This window comes from Chamaea fasciata, unplaced genomic scaffold, assembly GCF_029207755.1.
Source record: "Chamaea fasciata isolate MVZ Bird 193981 ecotype frontalis unplaced genomic scaffold, bChaFas1.0.hap1 SCAF_1, whole genome shotgun sequence".
Lineage (NCBI taxonomy): Eukaryota > Metazoa > Chordata > Aves > Passeriformes > Sylviidae > Chamaea > Chamaea fasciata.
Window position 1 is genome coordinate 59,766,679 of NW_027094086.1, and position 26,505 is coordinate 59,793,183.

General features: G+C 38.7%; 1 protein-coding gene across 5 annotated transcripts in view; it reads left to right on the forward strand.

Moving 5' to 3' along the window:
* Positions 1–1,749: 1,749 nt before the first annotated feature.
* ZNF236 (zinc finger protein 236) overlaps positions 1,750–26,505 on the forward strand; it is a 72,585-nt gene continuing 47,829 nt past the window's right edge. For all 5 annotated transcript variants that reach the window (XM_066184539.1, XM_066184542.1, XM_066184552.1 and 2 more), the window contains exons 1-7: positions 1,750–1,896; positions 12,278–12,420; positions 13,858–14,022; positions 18,365–18,543; positions 20,106–20,230; positions 23,431–23,603; positions 26,209–26,355. In XM_066184539.1, the coding sequence (XP_066040636.1) occupies positions 1,836–1,896; positions 12,278–12,420; positions 13,858–14,022; positions 18,365–18,543; positions 20,106–20,230; positions 23,431–23,603; positions 26,209–26,355 (993 nt within the window). In that variant the 5' untranslated portion in view covers positions 1,750–1,835. The remainder of the gene's footprint in view (positions 1,897–12,277; positions 12,421–13,857; positions 14,023–18,364; positions 18,544–20,105; positions 20,231–23,430; positions 23,604–26,208; positions 26,356–26,505) is intronic.

A 26,505-nucleotide genomic window follows, 5' to 3' on the forward strand; every position in this document is an offset into this window, starting at 1 on the left:
AAGCATATGCAACTTTATTGGCATCTTTCCAGAGAGCAGTTTTATTCACAGAAGTTACAGGAACAGAATCAAACACTATGGCTTATGATACTAAAAAATTGCTATTAAACCACCCAGTGATCTTTAATGACAACTCATATCAAGATCTGGAGAGGGACTTGTGACAAGGCTCACTCAGTAGTGATAGGATAAGTGGGAGTGACTCTGAACTGAAGGAGGCTACATTATATACTAGAAAGGAATTATTTATCACTGTGACACTAGTGAGACACTGGCCTAAGATGCCAGCGAAGAGATGCTGTAGATGCTCCATTCCTGAAAGTGTTCAAGGCCAGGTTGGATAGGGCTTGACCAACCTGGTTTAGTCAAAAGTGTCACTGCTCATGGGTGGGGTGTTAGGATGAGATGAACTTTAGGGTCCCTTCCAATCCAAACCACCCTGTGATTCTAAGATCTCCTAGGCCAGCAATTCGGTTCAGGTAGCAAAGCTTGGTTTGGGCACAGCCAGGCCAAACAACTCCAGCAAGTTCAGTCGGCTTTAGCAGCAATCCAAACCCTGTCTGCCCTGGCAGCCCTGTGGGCTAGAGGCCGCCTGGGCACCCGGTGAGTCCCATGTTCATGCCTGACATGTTCAGGTTTCTGAAATTCCTTTCCCAGGGAAATTTTCTGTAAACAAGAGAGACATGTTTTGGTAACGGCAAAAATGTTTACGTATTTCCCTTACGAGGGGCTTCTTCTTGAAGACTTCCTCTGGTCTGATCAATGCGATTGAAGAGGTTTGTCCTCTTGTCACCAATCGAATTGGTCTGTGTAGAATGATGTAAAAGGGGAGACATTTTCCAAGAATAAAGGAGTCACCTTTTCAGCCTTCTGAAGCTGGAGTCCCTGTGTTGCTGTGGTGTACAATAGCAACACCCATGTGCTCATGTTTTGCGCCCCTCAGCCAAAAAGGAGAATTTATGGAGGGTGTGCAAGAGGAAGGCAGGGAACAATTGCCCACAGGGAACAGAATCACAGAATACCCACAGTTGGAAGGACCCATAAGGATCAGAGAGTCCAACTCCCAGGTGGGCAGATGACAGCCCCAGGATGACCCCATGTGCCTGAGAGCATGGTCCGAACACCCCTTGAGCTCCGTCAGGCTTCGTGCTGCGACCGCTACCCTCGGGAGCCCGTTCCAGCGCCCAAACACCCTCCGGGTGAAGACCCATTTCCTAGTACCTAAAATCCAACCTAATTTTTCCCTGACACAACTTCAAGCCATTAACCACGCTGCTCTGGCCGAGTCCTGCCAACTTCCAGGCTCTGAGACTCCCACCCTCACGGAACCACAGAACTGCCATAGCTGGCAGGGACCCTTAGCCCAACCTCTCTTCCAAGGCAGGGTCAGCTACAGCAGGGGACCCAGGTAGGCGCCCAGGTGGGAGCGGCAGGCAGGCAGATCCAGCATGTCAAGGCGGATGAGTCCCGTCCCGGGTCCCGTCCGCGCTCCAGGCGGGCGCCGTGCCAGCCCCGCCCGCTGCCGCACCCGGATGTACCGAGCTCCCCCACCCCCGGCACGGGCCGGCGCATGCGCACCGGGGGCCGCCGCCGCCGCCGCCCCTCGCCCGCCGTGCGCCCCCCGCCCGCCCGGCCCTGCCGTGAGTTCCCCGCGGCCCCGCTCGCCCTCCCGGGAGCGCCGGCGCCCGCCCCCCGCGGCCCGTGTGTAGGGCCGGGCCCGCCCGCTCGTCCCCGCCCCTCCGTCCCCCCTCCGCCGTTGCCAAGAGCGTGTGTGTGTGGTGTGTCCGTGTGTGCGTGCGCCGTGGGGGGGAGGGAGGGACGGGTTGGGGGCGGCCATGCCGAGGGGGCGGCCCCCCGAGCCCGGCGGGGAGAGTGGCGAGGCCGGCGCCGAGGCAGGTAACGAGCGCGGCCGGGCGGGCGCGATCTGCGCCCGGGGGTGGGAGGCGAGAAGCCTCCGCGGGCTCCGCATATAGTCCCCGGATATGGGGGAGGAAGGCCGGGTCTATTGTGCGAGGGTACAGGCGAGAGGGCGGAGGGGAGGGGAGGAGAGGAGAGCGGAGGGAGCCGGGCCCGGCCCTGCGGAATGATACCGGGCGGGCAGCGGCAGAGCGGGCCGGGGCGGCCTCCCGCGGGGGCAGCGGCGGCCGCGGCTGCGATGGGCGGCCGAGGAGGGCTGCTCGGGCACGGCCCCGCTCCTCCCGCCGCCCTGCGGGCCCCGGCGCCGGAGGAAGAGCTCGGGCCGGCTTGCGGCCGGCAGCACGGGAAGGGTCCGGCTCCTTCCGCCGCTCCGCTCCCTCCCCTCCTTCTCCCCGGCCAAATAAACGAGGTCTTCGAATAAAGCATGATAAACAAATGGGAAATGCGGTTCAGCTCGTCCATCTCGGTGACTTGCAAGGACGACCTTATTTTTAAGTTTGTTGTTGTTGTTGTTTTCCTTTAAAAAAAAATCTTCGCAGTCGTTTTCTTTGTGAATATATGTGTAAAAAACCCCAAGCAAAACTGGTTTTCTCTCCCAACATGTATCAGTCTCACGCTTAAATTTTAAAATTTTTGATTGTATTCTATTGCCCAGATATCCGGAGAGTGTTTTCAGGGCAGGATTGGTTTGATGGGCTGGGGCTTTTTTTTTTTTTTTTTTTTTTTTTTTTTTTTTTGACAGCAGTTCGTAACTGGCGAGTTTTATGGCTCTTTTGTGTAGTTTGTTCCTGCTGATGTTTCTGTGGTTCTGTGAGCGATATCAGAATAAGGCCTACAAACAAAAAATGCTGTGGTTCAGGTAGGCCTGAAACCCTCATAAGTGACTTCTCCTTCAGCACAAGCATGGAGCTGTAGGTGTTTATTTCAAGTACGCATTTTTTAACAGATAGAATGGGGAGAGATTTCATAAAGCATTTGAATACCATGCCTATTTCAGTCATGAAAAGTCAGCCAATTAATATTTTCGGTATATATTTAGAATATTTGATTTTCTTAATGCTTGCAGATGAGCTCTGGCTCTGTAAGGGGAATGTGTAGGTGAGCCTTCTGTGGAACACTTTTCTGTAGAATTGAGATGTGCTGACAGGCAAAGAGCTGTACTGTTACGTGAGCATTGGGAAGTTGAGCACAATTTTTTTCTGCGGTATGGAAGGCCAGATGGGCCACAGGTTCCTACCAGAAGTAGTTGGGTTTGGGGTTTTTTTGTTGTTGTTGTTAATTCTGTTGTGGCGATTGAGCTCAGCTTTTGATCACTAAGTAGTAAGGACGTAAAGGAGGTCCCAAAGAACTTTTGCTATTGCCTGCTTTGGAGGTTGAAGTGGGGTTTTTTGTTTTTATTATTTGAAGTAAAAATCTACTTAAAGATCTACTTAGTTCTCTAGTAGTTTTTGAAAGGGTATGCATATGTGTGTGAACTCCTGTGGTAATGGCGTAATGTACAAATGAGAAAAGGATGGGAATTGAGATAAGCTGTCCAGACAGCTACAGTCTAGTAGGTGTATTCATTTTGCTTGTTGTTGGACCTTGATCTTAGGCTATTTCTATGGTAAGAGGTGTGTATGGCTGGCAAGACTTACTGTGAGTTTCATCACGCTCTCCATTTTTCACATTTTCATTTCTTTTAAGAGAAATCTGCCAGTTTATTACTGATATTGTTTCATAGAGGTGGTTTGAATGCAGACAGCAGTTGGGAATTACAAGGTCTAGGGGTATCACAGGGATTAAGGGACAACTGCAAGGATTGCCCTAAATAGGCAAGTGTTATGGATTCTGGTGGTTTTGGTCCTTGAGATTTCAGCATTTTGGGAAAGCAGCAAAGCCAATGTTGGCAAGTGGCACTTTTTTCCTGCACTTCTCTGTGACAACAAAAAAAGGTCATGAATGAGGAAGCTCTGGCTGAGCGGACAGCTTGAATCTGGGAAATTTGCTTTCTCAAGACATTTGGCTGTTTGTTCTGTTCAGATACAAACTTTGAAAACTGGTGGTGCATTTCATAGGTTTCACTTTCACCAGAAGAAATTTTATATAGAAAATAGGAAACTTTGTTTTGTAAACACCTCTCTTTTACTTAGGAAATTGCATGGGTTTAAGTTTTTTTAAAGTGTTGTCCATGGAATTCCTACAGTTGTGCTGTGCTGATATCTTTCTTGGATGTGTTACTCTCTGTAGTTGTACAGTCTGTATGTTTATGGTAATTCTGCTTTGGGAGAAAATAAAGGTAAATCAAAAATGTTTTATGTAGCTTCCTTAGACTACTTTAACCACCATGCGTGTCAAAGACTAGAACAAGTTCTTTGTTCCAGGGAAATTAAATAAGTTGGAGAGAAAAATGAACTCTAGGCAGCAGTAGTCAAAATAATATCTTGAACTCAGTAGCTGATACTTTAGAAAATCTTTTTTCTTTTTTGGTACTGTATTGTTTTTGCAGAACCATATTGCATTTTTTTTTTTTTTTAAACTCAGTTGAACTGCTCAAATTGACCTCTCTGGTCAAAACTGAGACCTGGTAGGTTCTGTCTGAGTGTAAGGAAACACTTCTTTGCCGTGAGGGTGACTGAGCACAGGCAGTGCTTACACAAGGGAGTTGTGGAGTCTCTTTCCAGAGAGAGGCCCTTTCTGTTTTTACCTGTGATGTTTGTCATTGACTAGCGGCAACATGAAGTGAGCAGTTTTGACTTTTGCTATCTGATCATTTTCAAATAGCAGGAAAGGAATGCTTTGAACAGCAAAATGAAATATTTCAGGGTGTACTGAAGCAGTTTTTAAGCCTAGAGTGTATGTCCTTTATTAAACCCAAGGGCTACTTTTAAACAAGTTTGAACTGAATTCCTTTGTGAGTGCAATTAAAACTTCAGTATTTCATGTCTTCAGTGGGCCTGAATTGTAACAGAATTCACACATGAAGAATGATAAATATTAAATAGACCAAGCCAGCAAACAGAGATGATATAGTCTGCCTCTGCAGTGCTAGCTGTGTTTTGTTTGCTGCCTGTCAGTTCTCCAGCAGCATATAGGGTGCAAGTACATTGAATTAGGAGAAAATCAGTTTAGAGGCTTTACATTCCAATGTTATGTTACTGAAGAGAAATGAAGCTCGAACATACCACTTAAATCTTACCAAATTTTTGTTATGTAGATTATTTTAGTAGTTGTGCAGTGGGCTTTTACGTGATGACCTCTGACTGACAAGAGAAGATCAGGTGAGTGATGTCATGCAGGCAAGAATGAAGAGGTTGTGGTACATCTTGTGTGGTGTGCACTAAATCTCTTAAACACAGTAGGTATAGGTAATTCCTCTTGAAAACATGCAGGAGGAACAACTGCTCAAGCTTTTGCCCTAGAAAAGGTTCATATTTAGGCTTTAATAGTGATGCTCTGGTATCTCACTGTTCTGCAGTAAAGAAAATCCACATTTATGTACAAGGGGTGTGTTGGGTGATAAATATGATAAATTTGAGTTACACTGGTGGGCCTTAATTCCACACTAGTTCCTCACTATGCTTGAAATGATGTCCATGTCTTTTCCTAAGTAATCTGCGCAGTTGAATAACTTGTGTCCTGTCTGTGTGATAGCTTCAGTCTTCGTTCTGTCCCTTGTCCATAGCTTTCCACCAGTTCCAGAAATTTTATTTCCTGTTGCATCTGTGGTCATACCTTCACACCTCATTTATTCCCATGCATTAAGTGCTTCCAAATATAATTAAGATTTATGTTTGAGATCTCTTGTGCCCCTCTTTTGAGTTTTATTGCTGCAGTTGGATTATGTTCACTCTCTGGAAGAGGGAAGACCATGTAGTAAATCATTTTGCTCATTCAAAAGTTTCTGTTAGCAGTGTAGTGGCTGGGCACAGGTAAAGGTCATGGTTTCAAGCATGAGAAATCCAAATCATGTGAAAACAAACAGCTGAAAAATGGTAGCTTGATGTATTCATTTGCAGCTGTCAAAAAAAGTGTAACTCCTGTTTTGGAGTATTTAGCGATAAATATGGCAATATATACCTAAATGTCAAACGAAGCTATCAGAGTTGGTTAAGGAAATGCCAATTTTCAGTTGTCTGTGTAGGTTGGGATGATGTGGATGGTGTAGCTGTGTGGTGGGTTGACCTTGGCCAGCAATGAAGCACCCTCCAGCTACTCACTCACTTTCTCCTGCAGTAGGGTGAGAGAAAGAATGGGAACAGCAAGAGCAAGAAAAAGCTTGTAGGTTAAGATGAAGGCAGTTGAGGAAATAAAGGGGGAAAGTTTAAAAAAAAGATAGGTAAAAAACCCCCAAAACCAACCAAAAAACCCCAAACCAACCAAATTACCAACCAAGAAAAAAGCCCAACCAAGCGATGCAAAGATAAATGTTTGCCATCACTCACAGAGGTACAGTCTGTCTCTGTGCAAAGAACACTACCTTGGAAGAACTACCCCCAGTTTTGTATTGCTGAGCGTGATGGCTTGGAATATCCCTTTGTGTTAGCTCCAGCCTTTCTTCCACCCTCGGCCTACCCACTGTGGGGGCAAAGTGAGAAACAGAGAAGGCCTTCATGCTATGCAGCACTGTTCAGCAATAGCTTAAGCAGTGATGTTAGCAGCATTGTTTTAGTCACAAATTTGAAACACAGCACCATATGGGCTGATAGGAGGGAAGTTAACTCTGTCCCAGCCAGACCTAGAGCAACCTACTTAGCATCTAAGTGGCTATGATGGAGCTGTGAGTCCTGTGTCCTCAGACAGTTAATTCAGGCTTCACTGCAGCAGAGTGGCTGTGTCCTGTCTGGCCTCTGCTCCTGAAAACCGTGCATCTACTTTGTGTTGGCACATGCCAGGTGTCTGGCCCCTGAATGTCCATCCCAGCAGTGTGTTTCAGATGAAGTGTTGACCAAAGCATGATGAAAAGGCCTTGTCTTGTATGGGCAAATCATAATTGATTTCTGGATTTTAGCACAATACATGGACTGAGCGTTGAGTCCTTCTCCTGCTCTTCCCATTAGAAGTCAGAAGGAATGCCTGCTGCTTTTGTTTGGAGTGCTGAGCTAGATTTAAACTAACCTGTTGCTTTTATGATTGCGGAACTAAGCAAAATGTTTTAATGATTCATTATAATTTGTGTTCTATGGGTTCAAGTGTATGAGGAAATGTCAGTATTGCCATCCCTGTTTTGTTCTCTTGTCCTACCACTTTCTTTCCACTCATAAATTAGTAAATAGGTTTTGATAGGGTCAGACCCTTTTGTCCCTAGGCTTGCCAGCTGCCATTTAATGTAAGTGACAAGTTTTCATCCATGAATTTCACAAGCTTGGGTGTTTATTTGCAATGTCCTCAGTCGGACTCGAGGAGGTTATTAGAGATCTAATAAGGCTGTGCTGCATTCACAGCTGAATGAGTCCATCTGCGCCTTGCAGAGAGGGCTGTGGGCTGCCATGAGGCACCGTGCTGCTTACATAAGGAGGGAATGGCTGGGAGCGCTCTAATTCTGTCTTCCTCCTTCCCCATTGAGTTGCCATCAGTGGCTTCTAGCAGAGAGCACCTGCTTGCTGACTCAACTCCTGAGGTCAAGTGTTGGTGAAGGCTGTATCACAGCTGAGTTCACCCAAAGTGATTGCTGCTGCTCTGTGAGGGACAATAAATTCAGGAAAGATATTACAGGTTGTAACATTAAGAGTTTTCAAGTTACACCATCTTTAAGCTGAAAGTTTGTTTTTATTGATGGGTACTTTGCAAATCTGATTCTTCTGGTTTTGGGCACTTTGGACAAACTGTTAGAATACAGACAAAAATACGTTTGGCAGTACATGTTGACTAAGATGTGTTTGACGGTGCATAATGAGCTAAATGCTCCCTGTTTAGGTTAATTGTATTGATACTTGACTGTCTGTCCCAAGCTGTGGAGGAATAAGGTTGATTTATGTTGCAGCTAGACTAGCATGCAAATTGAAAAAAAAAAATAGAAAGTGACAGTAGCTTCTGCACTGTTTCTATGCAGCTAGTACTAATAAACGCGAATATTTGAAACTTTCCTTCTGTTCTGCAAGGCTTATCATTTGTTGTAGTGTGCAGACCTGAAAGAATCACTTGTTTTTCGGGATGTTTGTTACTCTGAAAGTAATTTTCTGTTTTCTCTCTCTGTATTTGTTTATGGATATCAGTAAGAAGCTGCTCTCTAGTAAGAGCATGCCAGTTTTTCATGTGGTTGTGTTGACGTTATGTGCTTAGTCAGTTAATGTCTTCTTGAACTAAAACTTCAAACTTTTAATTCCGTTATTTTGTCTTGAATGGCGTTCTGAATTGCATTAATTCATTAAAAAGCAGACTTGTTTTCATCTGCCAGAGTATACCTGACAATAAATAGAATGAATAATTTCTGTTTCTTATATTTTTCTGAAAGCATAAGCATCATATTGGCTATTTATGAGATGCTTGCTAATATGGGAAATGATAAACGTGTCTATCAAATGTTGTGTCGCTTATGCCAGTATTTTGATTTTTTTCACTTGGGTACCAGGGAATGTTTAGAGTGTTACATTTTTTTAATTGACAAATTTCTCAGTGCATTTAAAAGTACAGGATTCATTCCCCACTGCCAACTTCTTGAACTTGCTTTTGTCTGCATGTTTTTTTGGTATTCAAAAGTATTGGTCTTTAAGATAGGTTCAGTATTTTGCAGCATTTGCTTGTTTGATGATGCAAGCTGATGCACCAAAAGCATTTTTTTCCTCTGATATAGGGAAAGATTATTATTACTGATTTATCTGAAATGCAGAAGTGTAGGTTATTACTTTGACTTGTTATGAAAGAGGTATCAGTGTAAATAAAGTTTTCACTGGGATACTGATTCTTCTATAAACAAATTGTTTCAAACAGTTATTTCATTTTGGAAACTTTTTTTTTTTAGAACATTAAAATGAAAACAGACCTGAGTCATACTTCACAAGGCTGTGTCACCTACTTGAAAAGTCAAAATATGGCTCACTTGCTTGTTACTTCTTTAATTGACAGTGTCTTTCCTGTTTTTACTGTCCTCCTAATTCTAAACACAGAGTAACAGTTTAGGCCTTGCTGTTACCCAGTTTTTTGATTTCAGGAGAGATATTTTTCTGAATACTCTCCATGTTAACAGAAGGGTAAGCTATAAAGTCACTTCCTACATCTTCAATAAAAAGGAGTTGTGCAATTCTCTGAAATATCCAGTATTTGGTAGGTGATAGAGGACCGGACTATTTTAGTGACAATAGAAAGGAAAAATTACCTTATAGTGTCATCTCTCCCATAGGCTATTTCAGATGTAGTGTTAATGAATACGTGAGTTTGTGTTTTAATTTAAACATGTATTAAATAGCAGTCCTGCCCTTTGAGTAAAAGTGAAGCAATTGAACTTTCATAATTCTTTAATGTCCAAACTGGACTGTTTTTGTGGACATACTGGCTGTAAATACCTAGAACAGACTTCAGCCTGATCTCCCAATAGCTGAGCCTTTGAAGACTTCTGAAGTTTTACCTGAGCTGATCTGCTGTGCCTTGTCCTTAAGGATTTCTGCACTGAGAGTCATATGCCAAGAGAAGTTGGACTTTACAGTCCAGTTGGTGATTGTAGAGCCCAGTCCTGATTCCCCAGTGTCCTTCCTTTTCTATTTAGCAATATGAAAGGGATGACCAAAAAACTCTGTAGGATTTGGCTTTGGAAAGAGTTGCAAAAATTTTCTTTGAAAGAGTAGTGCTTAAAATGTTACAGATGTAAGCATTTTCTATATAGGTGCCTTTTATTTCTTCTTCCATGGGATCTGATTGCCTTTGGGAAGGTGGAACAGCTTGGAGACCGCTCAGGGTTTATGATCATCCATGAACTAGTCTTGAGAACTTTGTGATGCTTTGGCATGGCATGTGGTGTGTTCAACTCCTCATTTTTCAAAGTTCAGGCTGTTTTTAGGTTCTTTTCTATGAAATATTTTAAGACTATGCATTTGTTGCCTCTTTCTGTTTATTTTGGTGATGATAATTTCTGTCTTTACAGAAAAGTTGAAGTACTTTCAGGTACAGCATCAGGTGTCTGATTTCATAGAGTTATAGCAATCAAATTCTGTTGAAAGATACTTAATTTCTCGTCCTGTAGTTAAACTCCTTTTCAAATTGCAGAAGATTTACAGCCTCTAGAGTAATCAGTATTCTGGTCAATGATACATATTTTAATAAAAATGATACAAAGATATATTATTGACCAAGACTGATGCCACTTGGCAGTGTTACTCAGAAACTAGTGAGGATGTTGGTATTTTGTTTCAAAGTGTAGAGAAGTTAGCAGGTTTGATGTCACATTTTTGCTACTTCAATTGCTTACAGGTTGTTTTTGCATGTTGCCCAGTACCTTTGATCTCAAGAGTGAATGTTTGAAGATAATAATCTCTTTGGCTCAAAGAGCAGGTTTGAAGGCCTTTGTAAAGTCATGGATTGGATCATTTTTCAGTTGTCAATTTAAAGAAGTCAGGCCTGTGTGGGGTTGAACAATTACTCTTTTTTTTCCAGGGGAAAGGAAAGCTTTGTGCATTATGTTTTCATATAGCCCAAGTATAGAAGTAGATTCTTCTTTCACTTCTCTTGTGATGCCATTATTTACAGAAACTGGTTTTGGGTCCTTTTTTCTACTCAGGCAAATTTATCACAAGATTGCTTAAAGGATTGTGTCTAGTAATTAAAGCTGTGGTTTTCAGTTTTTGAAGAAATGTGACCATTTCAGGGTTGTTACTGATAGTGTCTGCATACTGTGAAATTATAGTCTATTAAAGGGTGCAGTGAGTGTAAGTTTACACATAATAAAGATTGGTGATATTTGCATCATTCTGTTACAGAGAAATACTTGACAACTAAATTTTGCAAAGCAAAATTTACTTGGGTGACTTAGTCCAGAAATGGGAAGTGTAAGTGCCTAGGGCATTGTTTTTGGTTGTGATTTCTTGCCCAGAATATATTGTAGTGAAATGTTTCCTACAGCTTCCTCAAGTGCAAGCTTTTAAAGTTGGTTTATGAGAATTTTAGCAGGAAAAAAAATTATCAGGCCATAAGGTACTGATATTTTTTTCCCTTTGTAAATGGTGTGGTGAATGAGAGAGGACTTTGAAGTGGGCGCAGTAGAGTAGAAATACTATATGAATTGTAATATTCAGTTTCTTCTGAGCAAATGTAAACAGGATGCTGTAAACTTGTGTTGTTACTTCCTATGCCTAGTTCCCACATACATGGAAAAAACTACTGACTTGAAAAGAAACATCAGAAATCTTGCATGTCTACATAATAAAATCAATGTTCCCATCTTTTTGTGTTCTGTTGTTGATGCAGTTGTAGTTATGGCAGTGTTTCAAACTGAATTCTATAAATTTTTTTTTTCTCTTTCATGACCCTAACCTGCAGCACAAGCCGACCCCTCCTGCCAGTCACTTCTCTTAAAGATTTTCTTAAATAAAGATAACTTCCTTCGTTATACAGTATCTTTCTCAAATGTAGAATGTGTTTAGCTTCCTCGAATTAATATTTTCCTTATGTATGGTATTTATAGGATTTGACTTCACTCATTTGACGAGGAGGATGTAGAAACTTGCAACTTGTGTATCAAAAGTTGCATGACTAGGAGTTGAATAGAAAACTATGGGCTTAGACTGGGTCTCTTTAGAGAAAAATACACCTCTTTCCATTGAATTAATATGTATTTACTTAGACTTGCAGTATTGCATCTCTCACATCTGTTTGTAACATGGGTGTTGGTTTTACAACTTGAAAGGTTTTAAAATACGTTTTAATAAAGGTTTTATAATGCTAGAAGGAGAAGAAAGAAAATGTCTAAATTTTTCTTAAGGAAAGAGAAAAACGGGAAGGAGGAAGGGCAGAAAATCTGTGTAGTCAGAACTGCTGACTATGTAATTTTAAAAAACTTTTTTAGAGACATGTGATGTAATATTATTAAAAATAACCCCTGGTAGTATCTTACTCATACCTACTGTTTTTTGCAATGTTTCATTTTGTTTCAAACTTGATGGGTGTTTATGAAACACAGAAAGAATTTATTTCAAATTACTGGGAGAAGGTGATTTGTGTCTGTAGTGACTGGCAGTTTGAGGTGTGGATATATGTGGTTGATCCTGTGTCAGTGGAAGCAGTAATATTTATGCCTGAGATCTTGAAGATCCCTTGAAGCTACAATGTTGGATAAGTCAAAAATCTTAGAGGAATCAGAATTGTTTCTGCTTCAAATTATTCTGTTTTATACAATAAATTATAAGTAGATAAAATGTGACTTCATACAAATGTTTTGTTGCTTGTTTTGCAGATGATGTTCTAACACCAAATACAGAGAACGGTAATTTTCCCTACCAAGTACCCAACTTCCATAAGTGTGAGATTTGTTTGCTGTCTTTTCCAAGAGAGACCCAGTTCCAGCGCCATATGAGGGATCATGAGCAAAATGACAAGGTATGAACTGTGGTAGATATAACCTGTGTACATTGATATTTTCATATCATGTCAAGTGAAGCTACCACAAGATATCTTTTCCACTTCTTTTCAGTCACACCACTAATAATTATTACTTAGGAACCTCAGAGTTTTGTGACATTTTACTTTCATGTTTTCTCATGTTTCCTTTGAGATAGGACCTTTCTTTGATGCCCTTTAATTGGATTGTTGTTTCCAGATTAGTAATTTTTAATTTTAACCCTTTTCTTTGATTTATAAAATACCCAGGTAGATGACAAAATGTGTGAGTTTTTTTCAATAGAGTTTGCAAAGTGATTCTACACATTAGCAATAAAAAGAAAATAATGCTTATATTTATTAACAGGACCCCTCTAGTAAACTAATTTAGTATGTATGTATTAATCAGTAGATTAATGTCATCACTTTAGCTGCTTACAAATCAAATTGAGGAAGAGTGAGAAGAATACAGATATGTGGTTAAGACTGGACTGACTTTTTAAATTAATCTTTTGCCACAAGTTTATCTGTAATATGAAGCATTTAATTTATTTCCTTTGCTTTCTACTTCACAAAGCCGAAACTACTTACATGTGATAGGAAAATAATTTTATTACTTTTTGAGGTAGCCCTAAAAACAGATTAATTTTTACAAAATGTGGCACTTGGAGATAATTCATGTGTACAAAAAACAACACAAGTTTCAGTGTTGTAAAGTTCATAAAGTTAAACCTGTGCTATTGCACACTTATGTAAGTGCCTTTACATCTAAAAGTGAAGGTGCTCTTAAAGAATGAAAACTGGTTTTGCAGATACCAAGTGAAGAGCAGTCAGGCTTAGGATAAACTAAGTGTTTTGATCATTAGTTTTACTTAAGGAGATCCCATGAAATCACAGAATATGCTGAATTGAAAGGACCCACAAGGATCGTCAAAGACCAACCCCTGGCCCTGTTCAGGACACTCCAAGACTCACACCATGTGCCTGAGAGCATTGTCTGTATCCTCCTTGAACTCTGTCAGGCCTGGTGCTGTGACCATTCCCTGGGGAGCCTGTTCCAGTGCCCAACCACCCTCTGGGTGAATCATGATCACAGTTAAAGTAGGAAAATGTTTTCCTGTCTCTTGCTCATTCCTCTCTCCTACTAACTGCACTCTTTTCAGACCGTGTCAGTTTTGAGTCTCTGGTTTCCTTAGCTCCCCTGCTTTCCTTCCTTTTGTGCTCTTGTAATGCTGTATTTGCATTTTCCATAGGGAGATGCAAAGAAGATAAAATAATTAATATCGGTATTATTAAGCATCATTATCCTATGTAGGTACTTGAATTGTTGTTTTTTTAATGGTTAACATTTTTAATTTGTTGTATGTGTCACTCAGGGTATATGTAGCTTATGGGGGAATTGAATTTTGTCTTTATTTTTGTGGTTTTAACAAACAGCCTCACCGGTGTGACCAGTGTCCGATGTCCTTTAATGTTGAATTCAACTTGACACTTCACAAATGCACTCACAATGGGGAGGATCCTACGTGTCCTGTGTGCAACAAGAAGTTCTCCAGAGTAGCCAGTCTGAAAGCACATATAATGCTGCATGAGAAAGAGGAGGTAATCCATTAAACTTTATAACTGAATTTTGAAAAGACTTGTCATAGTGGTTTTGTTTAATCCCTTACCTGTATGCTTTAGAATGGAGGATTGAATAGGTGATTTTTTTTCAGAAGATAAATAAAACTTTTTGGGGAGTCTGTTTTAATATTAGTTACAGAAATTAATATTCTGGATATAAGTAAGTGTTCCCACTGTGTCCTTATGAACAAAAGGAACTTGTGCATATTTGATAGATACCATATCATACTATATATAAACATTATCTGTGACTTAATCTGCACTGACCCCACCAAATGTAATAAATAATATGTGATCATGTTTGGTGGCAGATGTCATGGTGAGGCACTCTCACCATCCATAGAAATGGATGAAGCTGTTCCCTTATTTACAGCTCCCACCTCTGTTTTTGAGTGGTTGGTTGTTTTGTTTGAGAGTACTTGTTCCTTCCCCTCTCACAATTTCATTTTCCATTTTGATAGAGTGTTGGTTAAATTCTTAGCAAACAGTTAATACATAGTGGTGTATTTTGCACACTTTGTAGTCATTACTGCATTACTACAGTTGCCAGAGTTGATTGCACTGCCCGAAATGCCAAGTTTTCGATCATGTAATTGCCTCTTCCTCCTGTTAAGGCTTTTTTAAAAATTGCACTTTGCCTTGGAGAATTGGAGCTGAATCAAGAATGCACTTCCGTTGTCAGACTGCTAATCATGAATGTAACAGTGGTGTTTCTCTCCATGCCTATTGCGGACAGCTTACAGCAGTTTTGACCTGTGAGTTGGGGATAATAGGCCTGTGTGCATTTTTCCCTACACCAGATGCAGGGCATGCCATCTGTAGAGGTTGTATTCCTTCTTTAATCATTTTAGCTCATGTCTTGTCATGGACACAGCCAAGTTAAGTGGACTAGAGTACAATTTGGCAGCATATTAATGTATCTGTAATGATAAATAGCTTGATCCAGTATTATTAAGGAAAGTTGATTTATGAATTGCTAAAAGCACCAGAATAAGGAAACTAAGCATCAAGAAAGACACCCAAGGGTGGTTTTTGGTATTTGTTTCTACCATTATGTGATTTTTCATGCACTTCAGCAGTGCTGATTTTGTTGCTTTGGTACAGATGTCAGAAGAATAGGCTGTGTGATGCCTTCCAATTTAAAATTCCATCTGCAGCTTGAAAATTAAATTTATAAAAATACAAACGTATTTCAATTGCTAATGAATGTGTTTCTTATAGTACGCAATAGTTTTGTGACTAAACAGAGATGAATGTAACAATTAATTCACATAAAACTGCAGGAATAACTTTCACAGTAATTATACACAGGACCTGTAGGAGAGCTGGAATTTGAACTTGAAGCTGAGGGTATTGGTGATGGCACTAGCTGTTATTGAGGAGTTTTCCGCAATGTGCAGGCTATCAAGTTATTGGTGAAGAACATTCTCCGTCTTGTTTGCTCTTCTTCTTTTGCTGTTTGAAGGGTTAAAAATCTGAAATCAAAGCCAAGGTGCAAATGAGGGAACATACATTAGGGGACATACACAGAGGTTAAGGAGATGGCTTCCCAAAATGAAATTTGGGGAACTTTACCCTTGTGTTGTGCTGCATCAGGCAGCTTTATCTACAGATGAATACAGATGAGCAAGAACAAGAAATCAGAGTGATTAGCTTCTTGGGAGCTTCAGTGAGGTTTGGGCGAGTGGGTCTGTCTGTGAAACTGGTTTTTGTCATTGATTGCTCCCTGTGAGAGGTTCTAGAAGGAGTTTTCTGGGCTATTGATACTGAGCTTGCAAGAGATTGTATTTTCTTCTCATGTTCTTTTGTGATTTGTGTGTGATAAACTGGTGTGAGGGAAAAACTTTACATTTGAAATTCCTCACTAAGTAGCTTTCTCTTGAGAAGTCAAAAAGAACATATTTTGTCTAAATATACCCCATCTTCTCGAGGGTTGTTGATCTTGTCCATTTCCTGAGTGGAAATGCAAAATGGCTTTCATTGCTGTATTTTGCCCTGGCAAGACAGAAATGGTGAATAAAAACCTGAAACACAAAATACTTATTGCATTAGCACTGCTACTATGTCTTCTTTTTTTGGAAACGTGAGGGGCTTTTGAGCTTTAGGAACACCTTAAAATGTTAAAACTGATATTTGGTGGATATAAAATGAAAATTCCTTCATTGTAAGATCTTTTTGGTTTGGGTTTTTGTTGTTTTACTTTGTGTGATGTTGGGGTTTTGTTTGATTTTTTTTTCCCCAGAAGTATTCACTGTATTTGATTTTTACTAATAATTACAATTTACTAATAATTGTCTAATAATTTGAGCAATGATCTTTTTCAAAAGTGCTGTTTAAAATCCTTTACAGATGCTGGGAGTCGTAGATACTAAGCAGGTGAATATCATGAGTTCCAAAATGTTCTTCAGATGTTGCATCTGGTAGGATAGGGAGAGCTAAAACAGGCAGAATCCAATGAGTAGAGCTTTAAAAATTTTTTTCTGGGTTTGGGAATTTTGCATATGATCAGCTCCTTTTGTTTACTGTTAAAATGTGGGTTTAACCCTAGTATGGTTACAGTGTTCAATTACTTGTTCAGTGCGTGGTGGTGATTTTTTTTTGGTTTGCTTGAGAAGCAAAAAAAAATGCATCTGATATTGCCTATAGCAGAGTCTGTTGGGAGTGATGTATTGGTGGGGTTGTTTGTAGTTTTTGTTTTACTGTGATCTTGCTTTCCTGCAGCAAATTACACAGTACTGAATACAATAATGAAGACTTTGTCTCAAATACTTCATCTTAGGCTATTTTTTTGTTTGTAGAAGGTGCTTAATAAAAGATGTATATTTGCAACTTAACATGATATGTATGCATGTCTGCAAAATGCTGAGAAGCGATTCAAAATCCCTCAGTTTTGAGGTTCATGAGCTTGGCAGAGTAATTGTAAGTTTCCCTTAATAAAATTTTCCCCCACTTTTAGAAATCTAAAATCTTAAACTAAATGTTGTGTAAGAACAGTAGATGCCCATAAGAAGTATTCAGATTTGAATGCATGTCCTAGAAAAAAAAGTATTCATTATTTATTGTCTCACTCTGTAACTTGAATCTAGTAATAATGGCATCTAGGTTGGATCAAACAATTTTAATTAATTAATTAATTGGTAATTAATTTCATTAAAGGACTTCTTCTTTTTAGGCTTTTGTCTGGAAATGTGATACTGCAAATTTTTTTTTTCAGACTTAAAGAAGAAATTTATTGTCAAAACAGTCCAAAAATTGCATACCTGTGTTCCTCCTGATTAAAACATTCATGTCAATATCCTTCTTGAAATGAACACTGTTGTTTTCTGTTGTTTGTTTTTATTTTTCTTGTTGATGGTTATGCAGGAGGAAAAAAGGGTGGAGGATAAAAAACATTTCAATTTGCAGTGATTACTAAAAACTGAGCTGATAAAAAATTGTCTGAAGTTATTTGTACACACCTGTGAAGAACTTTTAACAGAGATGGATATTTTTGGACATACAAGATTAACTCTCAGCTCAGGTTTTCTAAAATGGACTGAGAAGTAGAATTAATTATTTCAAAAGTCAAAAGACAGTCAAATAAATGCAGAGCTTTTAATTTTCACAGAAACAGTATTTGACTTTGATTCTTACTCTGAATTTCAGAGAAATAGCAACACTTTTGCATTAAACATTAGAAGTATAATTTCTGTTCTAGATGACATGGAATACTAATATAACTGGAAAACTGTGTTTAATACTGGTATAAATTTAATGGGTTGAAGAGATATATGTTAGAAACATTGTGTCCCTCTTTATTTCTGTCATCTTTACTATCAAGAAAGCTTAAGAAAAGTCAGTGCTAACTGTGGTGGGATTACTATTTAAACATGACAAAATCAGTACAATTTTAACCTGTAAAAGTGTGAAATCCCCGAATCCACAGTTATGATGCTTTTGGTTAGAAAGTAGTTATTTGTTACAGATATTTCTGTAGATCACAGGGTAAGGGCACTGAGGTGAGCTTCTGTGTCTGTCTTGAACCAGCCCACCAAGGAAACAGGCAGTGGTGAGGATGGTACTGAACTGCTTGTTTCTGCTGCTGTATGAAGTTTTTCAGAACTCGGTTCTAGTGGAATTTCTTAAAATATAAATATTAATATAATCTTGCAGTGATTATTGTACATTATTTATATCACAGGGCTCATAAACTTTTCTTGCTTTTATACTTCTCTTGCTGCTTGCTTCCAGCTGCCAATGTCCATAGAAGGATAAGTTAATCTACTTGAGCAAAGCTTGTGCACTGCTGTTTTGAAAAATCAGTCTCTATTATCTCTTTCAGAATCTTATCTGTTCAGAGTGTGGAGATGAATTCACTTTACAGAGTCAGCTGTCCATACACATGGAAGAACATCGTCAAGAGTTGGCAGGCAATAGGATGCACAGCTGCAAGTCTTGCAAAAAAGAATTTGAAACTTCCTCGCAGCTAAAGGAGCACATGAAAACTCACTATAAAATAAGGTGACAATCATGGCATTATAACAAAATGAGCAGATGTTACTTTTATGATGATAGCTGGGAAAAACAGGAGTAGTATTTCCAGTCAGCAAAGTACCATGACTTATGCAGATAATTTCTTTTCTTTGGTATGCTGTTCTAAAATGACACTTGCTTTTTAAAATCTTGCTTAAGTGGGTGGCTATTTTTGGAGGCCTCTTTTTTTTCCCCGTTTTTGTATTTAGGCATGCATACTAAGCATAGTTCATCTGCCAGCTACTTGTAAACATGGGTTGAGTTTCTCTGATGCAAAGTGATTTTTGAAGTGCATTTATGATTTTAAACCCTAATAGCAGTATATTGAAGCAAATGTATATTAATTTTACATAGCATTTATTATAATGATAAAAGTTTTAATGCTTTCATTCTGCAAAGATGTAACTTGTTCTTTGCAGTTTAATCATCTGTCCCAAGAGGTCCTCATTACAGCCTCCCATGAGTTTCTTTTCAATCTGAAAAAGCACAAAATGAAGTGGGGGGGGGTGGGGGGGTGGGGGTGGAAAGAGGCCTGGTAAATGCTGTTCTTATTTTTGGTGAATATTTGTTCTACTCTTTCTTTCAGCTCTCTAGTTTACTTTTAGGAAGGTGAGAACTACTTTAAGTTAGAAGGAGGAAAAACTTCTCTTGGTTTACTTTATATATTTAAAAAGCCTGAAGTCTTGACAAGTGCTCTCTTTTAATTTTCACTGTTTCTATAAAAAAAAGATGAGGAAAATTGCATATTTAGAAACAAGAAATCCTGTGTATTCCCATTTCTTTTTACTAGAAGTTATTACAGGTTCTAAGATCTTAATAGTTACGTTGCAGGAGGTTTAAACAGGTGTTGTAAATTTTAATCTGCAAACAGAAATGTAAAGGTTTGAAGTAATCAAGTTCGGTTTGTATTGAGCTATATAACTGTTTCACATACAAACCCCATTTTTCTTTTGGACAGCTCGTGTGTAGAGATGTTAGGATGAATAGACTAGTTAGTTTGATTTGTAGCGAAATGAATTTTGGGGATTTATATTTTCTGTTTCTGTGGTTCTCTGGAGAGTATGATTTGTATTTAAGGGCCAATGGTGAATATTTGGGTTGTTAAATTCTTAACTGGCTCTTACTAGACTTCAGCAAGTGTATTTGTACTCCAGTTTATGAGATTTGCATATTCTAGTTCAGAATGAAGGACTTGGCTATGTTCAGCCAAAAGAAATAGAGTTGCACAGAGTTGAAAGTTCCCACCAAAATGTTTGTGAAGTCACTGTATACTTCTGGCAGAATTTACACTGAAAATGTCTGAAGAGAGCCTCTAAGGTATTGTTTTTTACTGCAGAAATAACTAAAATTCTTGGTGGATGTAGGTCCTGAGAAAAGGGCTGTTTGCTTTGTTCTTTCAGTATCATGGAGTTTGGGTTTTCACTGGTGTAGCTGATACTATGTTGCCTTCAAGGCAACACTTTGTTAAAAAAGATGGGGTAAAAGAAGCTTCTTCAAAATAACATTTCATATTAAAATTATTATTATTATTGGGGTTTTTTTAATCACAGGGTATCAAATACCAGATCTTACAACAGAAACATTGATAGAAGTGGGTTTACCTATTCCTGTCCTCACTGTGGAAAGACGTTCCAGAAACCAAGTCAGTTAACACGACATGTTAGAATACACACAGGTAAGGCTGTGGAAGGACTTATTTTAATTTGTTTTGTTTTTACAAAAGTCAGTTAACTTCTGAAATGATGTATATTTTTTCTCCCTGTTGAGACTTCAAAAATTATTAATGCATTTGGTTCATGAGATGCAGTTACCTGTTGGTAAATTCAAGTAATTCATTTGCTTAGGAAATTTATATGCCTTTAAAATTTCCAGATTTATATGATTAGAAACAGTTAAAAAATGTGAAAAACTCTATAGATTTCATTTGTTACCAAATACTGGTTTTAGTACTTAGAGTTTCAGTGGGCCCTAAAATCAGAATCCCTAGATAAGGGCCAGTCATCTACTTTAAATTATATCTTAGGTACTCTGGAGAGTAGGTTCTAAAATTTGCAATTACAGTAAGAGCAAAAGTACATGAGAACGATAATTTATTAATGATACTAACAAAGTAGTAGCCTTGCATTTTTTAAAATTGATTTATTTAAACTTACAGAGTGACCTTCTGAGGCCATAAGCCTAGGTTGTAATTTTAATAATTGAAGTGCAGGTGACTGTTCAGATTTGCAGAATGAGTAGGAAATATTTTTTGCTATGTTTCTGTCATAAATATGCGCATGTTTAAACCATAAGCAGTTGACGTAATTGAAAAATGCCAAGCATAAAATAATATAAAACTTTTGAAGTGTACACGTGACCATGAAAGAATAGTTCTTATGTTTTAACTGAGTATACGTATTCTAGCAGGAGTTTGGCTTTAAACAAAGTCTTCATTGAAGATGTTCCAGTGTTCAATATGTTTTTTTCATACATACTGAATAAATTGCCATTTGTCTAGTTTTTTGCCAGTTCAGGTATTCATTTATGTAAGTGTGCGATTCTCTTTGTAATATCAGCCAGTGTAATATCACTGTTCAGACAGTGATGTGATGAGCTGCCATTTACAAGAATGGCCTTGTTTACTGAGAAATAAAAAGACCATTGTGTGACATTTTCTTAAGAATCTTTTGAAGTTTTACAGATCTAGTTATAGAAAAGCAACACAAGAGGTCACCCTTGTACCTGCTTTAAAACAATTGCTTGAAAATCGTATCAAAAAGAGGTGACTGAAAATTAACTTCAGTATTTTAGATTCTTGGTTCTATTTAATTCATTAGCTTATTCCAGTCAGAATTAAAGAAACAAGGTTATGGTTGGTTGTGGATGGTTTTTTAGAGCTTAAAAAAATTCAAGGGCATTTATATTTTTTTTGAAGACTAAAAGACATTTGTCTGTTGGGAAACCAGAGACAGAAAATGCAGTCCCAATCTGCACGTGCTGGGAAGTCATTTTAATTTCCAAGTAGCTTGCGAATACTCATTTTGTCTGTGAAGTATGTTAGTTCTCTAAATCTGCAGACGATCTGTCTGGTATTCGGCTGCTTGAGGTACTGTAAATACGTAGAAAAGAACAACTCTGCTTTAATGAATTTAGAATGTCCAAGTCTTTAAGTTTTAAAATAGCAGATCTGTGCACAATGTGCAGCATTACATTAGCCTCTTAATTGCAGTACTTTTTTTGTTCTAGCTAGTTATTTCAAGCACTTAAAACCTTCTGGGAAAAAAATCAAGTCTCAGGGACTGCAATTCTCACATTAATAAATAAGTAATGAACCCCTCATCCCCTCTCCCAAAACTGTATTTTATTAAGTTATACTTGAGAAATACAAAAATTTCACATTTCCCCAATAGAATTAAGATTTGATTTTTATAATGAGATTTACTTACATAGGCACATTTACCTGAAGCAGTACTTCCATGTGTCCACCGGCAGCTCTTACTGGTAGCTAAGCTTCTTGCCTATGAAAGGCTAATGGGAATATTGTATTTCCAGGTGTGAATCAGTGCTCTTTGTTTTAATCTCAAAAAAAATACATAGTTAAAACCTGCAATCCTAAAGCACCTTCAAAACCCCTAAGTAGCAGAACAGAAGATATATACTCCTTCAGTGAGTTATGTCCTTGTAATCAATTTCAGAAAAATAGCTGCTTTTGTTTTTGACAGTGAGAGTTAAATTAAGAATTAATAAATTTAAAGTAGATGTAATTACAACTATAAATTAGAAATCATATTAAAATATTAATTAAAACTGATTTAGTGTTCACATGGTAGTACTTACTGGTGTAGGAAACATAACATACTGCATGCTTATACTGGTCTTGGCTATGGAAATGTGCAAAGGCAAGATGTTAAATATTTTCAAGGTCCTAGAGTTACCGCAGATGAACTATTTCACTAAAAGAAAAAAAGGGTTGTGCTAAGTTCGAAGTGGAGGTTTCCAGGAGTTAATTAGGACATATGGTTGTAAGAAACTGAAATTTATTATTAGTGTGTTTATGTAGCTTTGTAATCTGTTTGTGCAGTCCTCTTGTATTCTGGGACTTAAAGTTTCTGTGGGGTTTTTCATGCTTATCTGGTAATATACAAAAAGCGTAATTATGCACAGCACTGAGGACACCAAAACTGGGAAATGGAGACAACATTTCTGTAACAATATTGGCTAGTTCTTGAAATATTCAATATGAACAGTTTTTAAAATTATTTTCTGAGTAGAACTGTCTAAAACATTATTTCATTGCGTATTTTCAGTAGGTGATTGCAAAGAATGAATGACTCGTAATATTTATTGAGGAATGGGAACCACATACCATCGTTTGCAGTGTTGCTATATGGCTGTCTGATTTTAAATCAGATGAAAGGTTTAATTTTTGACTGTTAGTTATTTATTACTGTCCATTTACCCTCTGGGCCTGGTTTGTTTCTGTGAAGGTATATGCATGTTATAGGATTTGGTGTAAAACACGTGGGTTTCTTTTTTCTTTTTCCCTTTGTTTTTTTTTTTTTGCCCCCATGATTTTGGATAGCTACTTCTGAGATCTTTCAAACCACAAGTTGAGGGAAGCTGTTTTAAATAATTGCTTCATCTAGATTTCTTTTATTTTACCCATTTCAACTGATAATCATCTACTACATCAAAACTTTTTCACAAGGCTACATTTTCATCAGAGTAGGTGCTGAGGTTGGTGGTCGAGGTAAACAATTTTATTGTCAAAACCTCACAGTAACATATATAATACCATGTGTATTTTAACGGATACAATTTTTTGTTGAGATGCAGGAAACTGCTGACTTTTACTTCAGTCTTCTTACCCTTCCTCTTGCTGCTGTTTCCTTGCAGGTGAAAGACCTTTCAAGTGCAGCGAGTGTGGGAAGGCCTTTAACCAGAAGGGGGCTCTGCAGACCCACATGATCAAGCACACGGGGGAGAAGCCCCACGCCTGTGCCTTTTGTCCCGCCGCCTTTTCCCAGAAAGGCAACCTGCAGTCACACATACAGCGAGTTCACTCTGAGGTAAATGCAGTCATTCATCGAGGTCTGGGTGCTAACGTGTGTTTAACTCAGTTTTGCTATTCCTGTGTGCTCCAACCAGTATAGATTTACTGCTGGAGTGTAGATTCTGGTTTGCTGCTTTTACCTGTGAGCTTTCCTTAGCTTGGTCTGAATAAATGTGTACTTCCAGAAGCATCAAAACCTTCATTTGCCAGTATCTTTTCAGTACACGGGCAGATTAATAAATAGTGGAGTTAGGTGTACAAAAATGTACTTATGTCAGTCTTGGGAGTACAAGGGCTAGAATCAGATGAAAGTAAGCCAGAAGCAGCCAAGCAGAAAATGGTGTAAAATTTCAAGGCCAAACAGCAACTCACTAATTCTGTTGTGGAACATACTTGCCTTTTGTCTTTGAAGTATGTCTTGTAGCCTTTTACAGAGGTCTTTTGATTGCAAGTAGAAAAGGATTCCAGAGTAAGATTTAAAAAAATTGTTTCAGACCTCTTTATGTCTGTCTTTTTTCCTCTTTTTGACAGACAGTTTTTAAGACTCAAAAGATACTGCTGTGATAAAGTAATACAATCTTCTTAGCAATGTGAGCTGTGCAACTTTGTTCAGTAATTTCCTTGCAGACTTTAATGATCTGTGGTTGGAAATACCCATAGAAAGAGACCTAGTTTTGGTTTGGAAAACGTGAAGTGATAGAGGTAGCGCTTTTTGCTTCTTCTTTTTCCTGTGTGCACATTGTCGTCTTTGTTCTCACTCTTCCTTAACTCTGAGATTTGCATTCTCATTTTCCATGCTTGTGTTACAATGGTAGATATTACTAAGGATCCTTTTAGCATGTTGGTTTCTTACTTTTAGGATATGCCTTAGTATATGGATATGTCTTAATAATACACTTAATTATGTTAAGTCGTATAACTTCGAGTACTCTGTCCAGTTTGGACCACTCAATTCAGGAAGGACATTGAGGTCCTGGAGCATGTCCAGAGAAAGGCAGTGAATCTGGTGAGGAGTCTGGAGCACAAGTTCTTTGAGGAGTGGCTGAGGGAGCTGGGGATGTTTAGCCTGGAGAAGAGGAGGCTCAGGGGGGACCTTATCACTCTATACAACTCCCTGGAGGGAGGCTGTGGCCAGGTGAGGGTCAGCCTCTTCTCTCAAGCAACCAACAACAGGACAGGAGGACACAGCCTTAAGCTGTGCTAGGGGAGGTTTAGATTGGACATCAGGAGGAATTCCTTCATGAACAGGTGATTAGACATTAGAATGGGCTGCCCAGGGAAGTGGGGGAGTCACTGTCCCTGGAGATAATTGGACTTGGCACTCAGTGCCGTGGTCTAATTGACGTGGTGGTGTTTGGTCATCTGTTGGACTTGAGGACCTCAGAGGTGTTTTCCAGCCGAACTGATTCTGGGGTTCTCTGGTGTGAGTAGTCATGCTCAAGGTTAACAGTTCTCTATATATTATGATAGCTTTTGCCACATAAGAAATGCACCAACATTGATTAGCAATTAATCAAATTGATTAAATTAACTTTTTTCAATATTAGTTAGGGGTGAAGTAAAAATATTTTTCACTTTTTTCACTGTTACTGTTTTTCTGTAAGAAAGAAACAAGCTGTGGGGTAAGGTACTTTAAATAAATGCTACCTCCTGATCACATTCTATGCTGTGTTTTGCAGTCCTGAGCCTGCATTTGAGTTACTGCTTTATTGATTTTTCTTTTTTTTTCTTTCTATTGCCGTGTTTTCTTCAGGCCTGCATGGAACTCTATGAGTTCTTTGTTTAATTCTGAGGCAGTTACAAAGTAACATTGCAACTGATAATGAATTACAGGTTGATTCTCACTTCCTAAAGCACTGTTTAGTTGTAGCATATTTTATTACTTAATAGTTCTTTTTGAAAGTCTTATTGGCTGTTTAATGTCACAAAATATGAAATACCAATACTATATTGCTAGTACTGCAGTGTGTTTTCTTTTGAATACCTTGTTGCTCCCTCCACATTGCAAGTACCACACTGGATGTTATTGCTATGTGATGGACTGGGGAGGGAAGGTGAGCAAGGAGTGCAAATTTAACTGCTTTTGTTATCTTAACCCATTGGTCTGAAAGTCTCGAACAAGTGGCTACTGATCACTTTCTCATTCTGTGTGTTCAAATTCAGTTCAAACTAGACATTAAACTTCAGTGCCCTTCATGCCGTTGGTTTTGTCTCCATTTTATCTCATACTTCCAAACTTCCATTTGTATTATATATGGTGTTTCATCTTCAGGCACATCGTAATTGATAAAGTTGCATTTGTTTTGCTTTTGAGAGTGGAAAGGTAGGAGATGGTAAAGAGAGAAAAGTCTGAGGCCTCGTTTACCGCAGGACATGTGTTTTGCTGTCCAGTGCTTCGCAACGTTGAGAAGTGGTAGTAAGCAATTGTAGTCATGCACGTAGATTATAGTTCATTTATAACTGAGAGGTGCCAGCCTGATTCCATAACTGCTTATTGGTAACTTGAAAAAGTAAACCAATTTAGCTCTCATAATCCCGTAGTATACTTGTTATATAGAAAAATAATGAAAAACATAATAATTGGTAGATGTAGGGAAAACATACTTTATTTTTTTTTTAAGGTGAAGAATGGCCCTACATACAACTGTACGGAATGTAGCTGTGTCTTCAAAAGCTTGGGTAGTTTAAATACGCATATCAGCAAGATGCACATGGGTGGTCCACAGAATTCTGCAAGCGCTTCAACAGATGTATCTCATGTTACAGCGGTAAGTTTGGCTTGGTATATTGTGAAAATGCCTTTGAGAGTTTAATTAGGTCTATATCTTAATTCCAATAATTCTTTAGATAGGTTAGAACTTCTAGACCTGTAGCTATCTTTTGTCTTTTCCAAGTTTTTGTGTGATTTTTGGTATTAA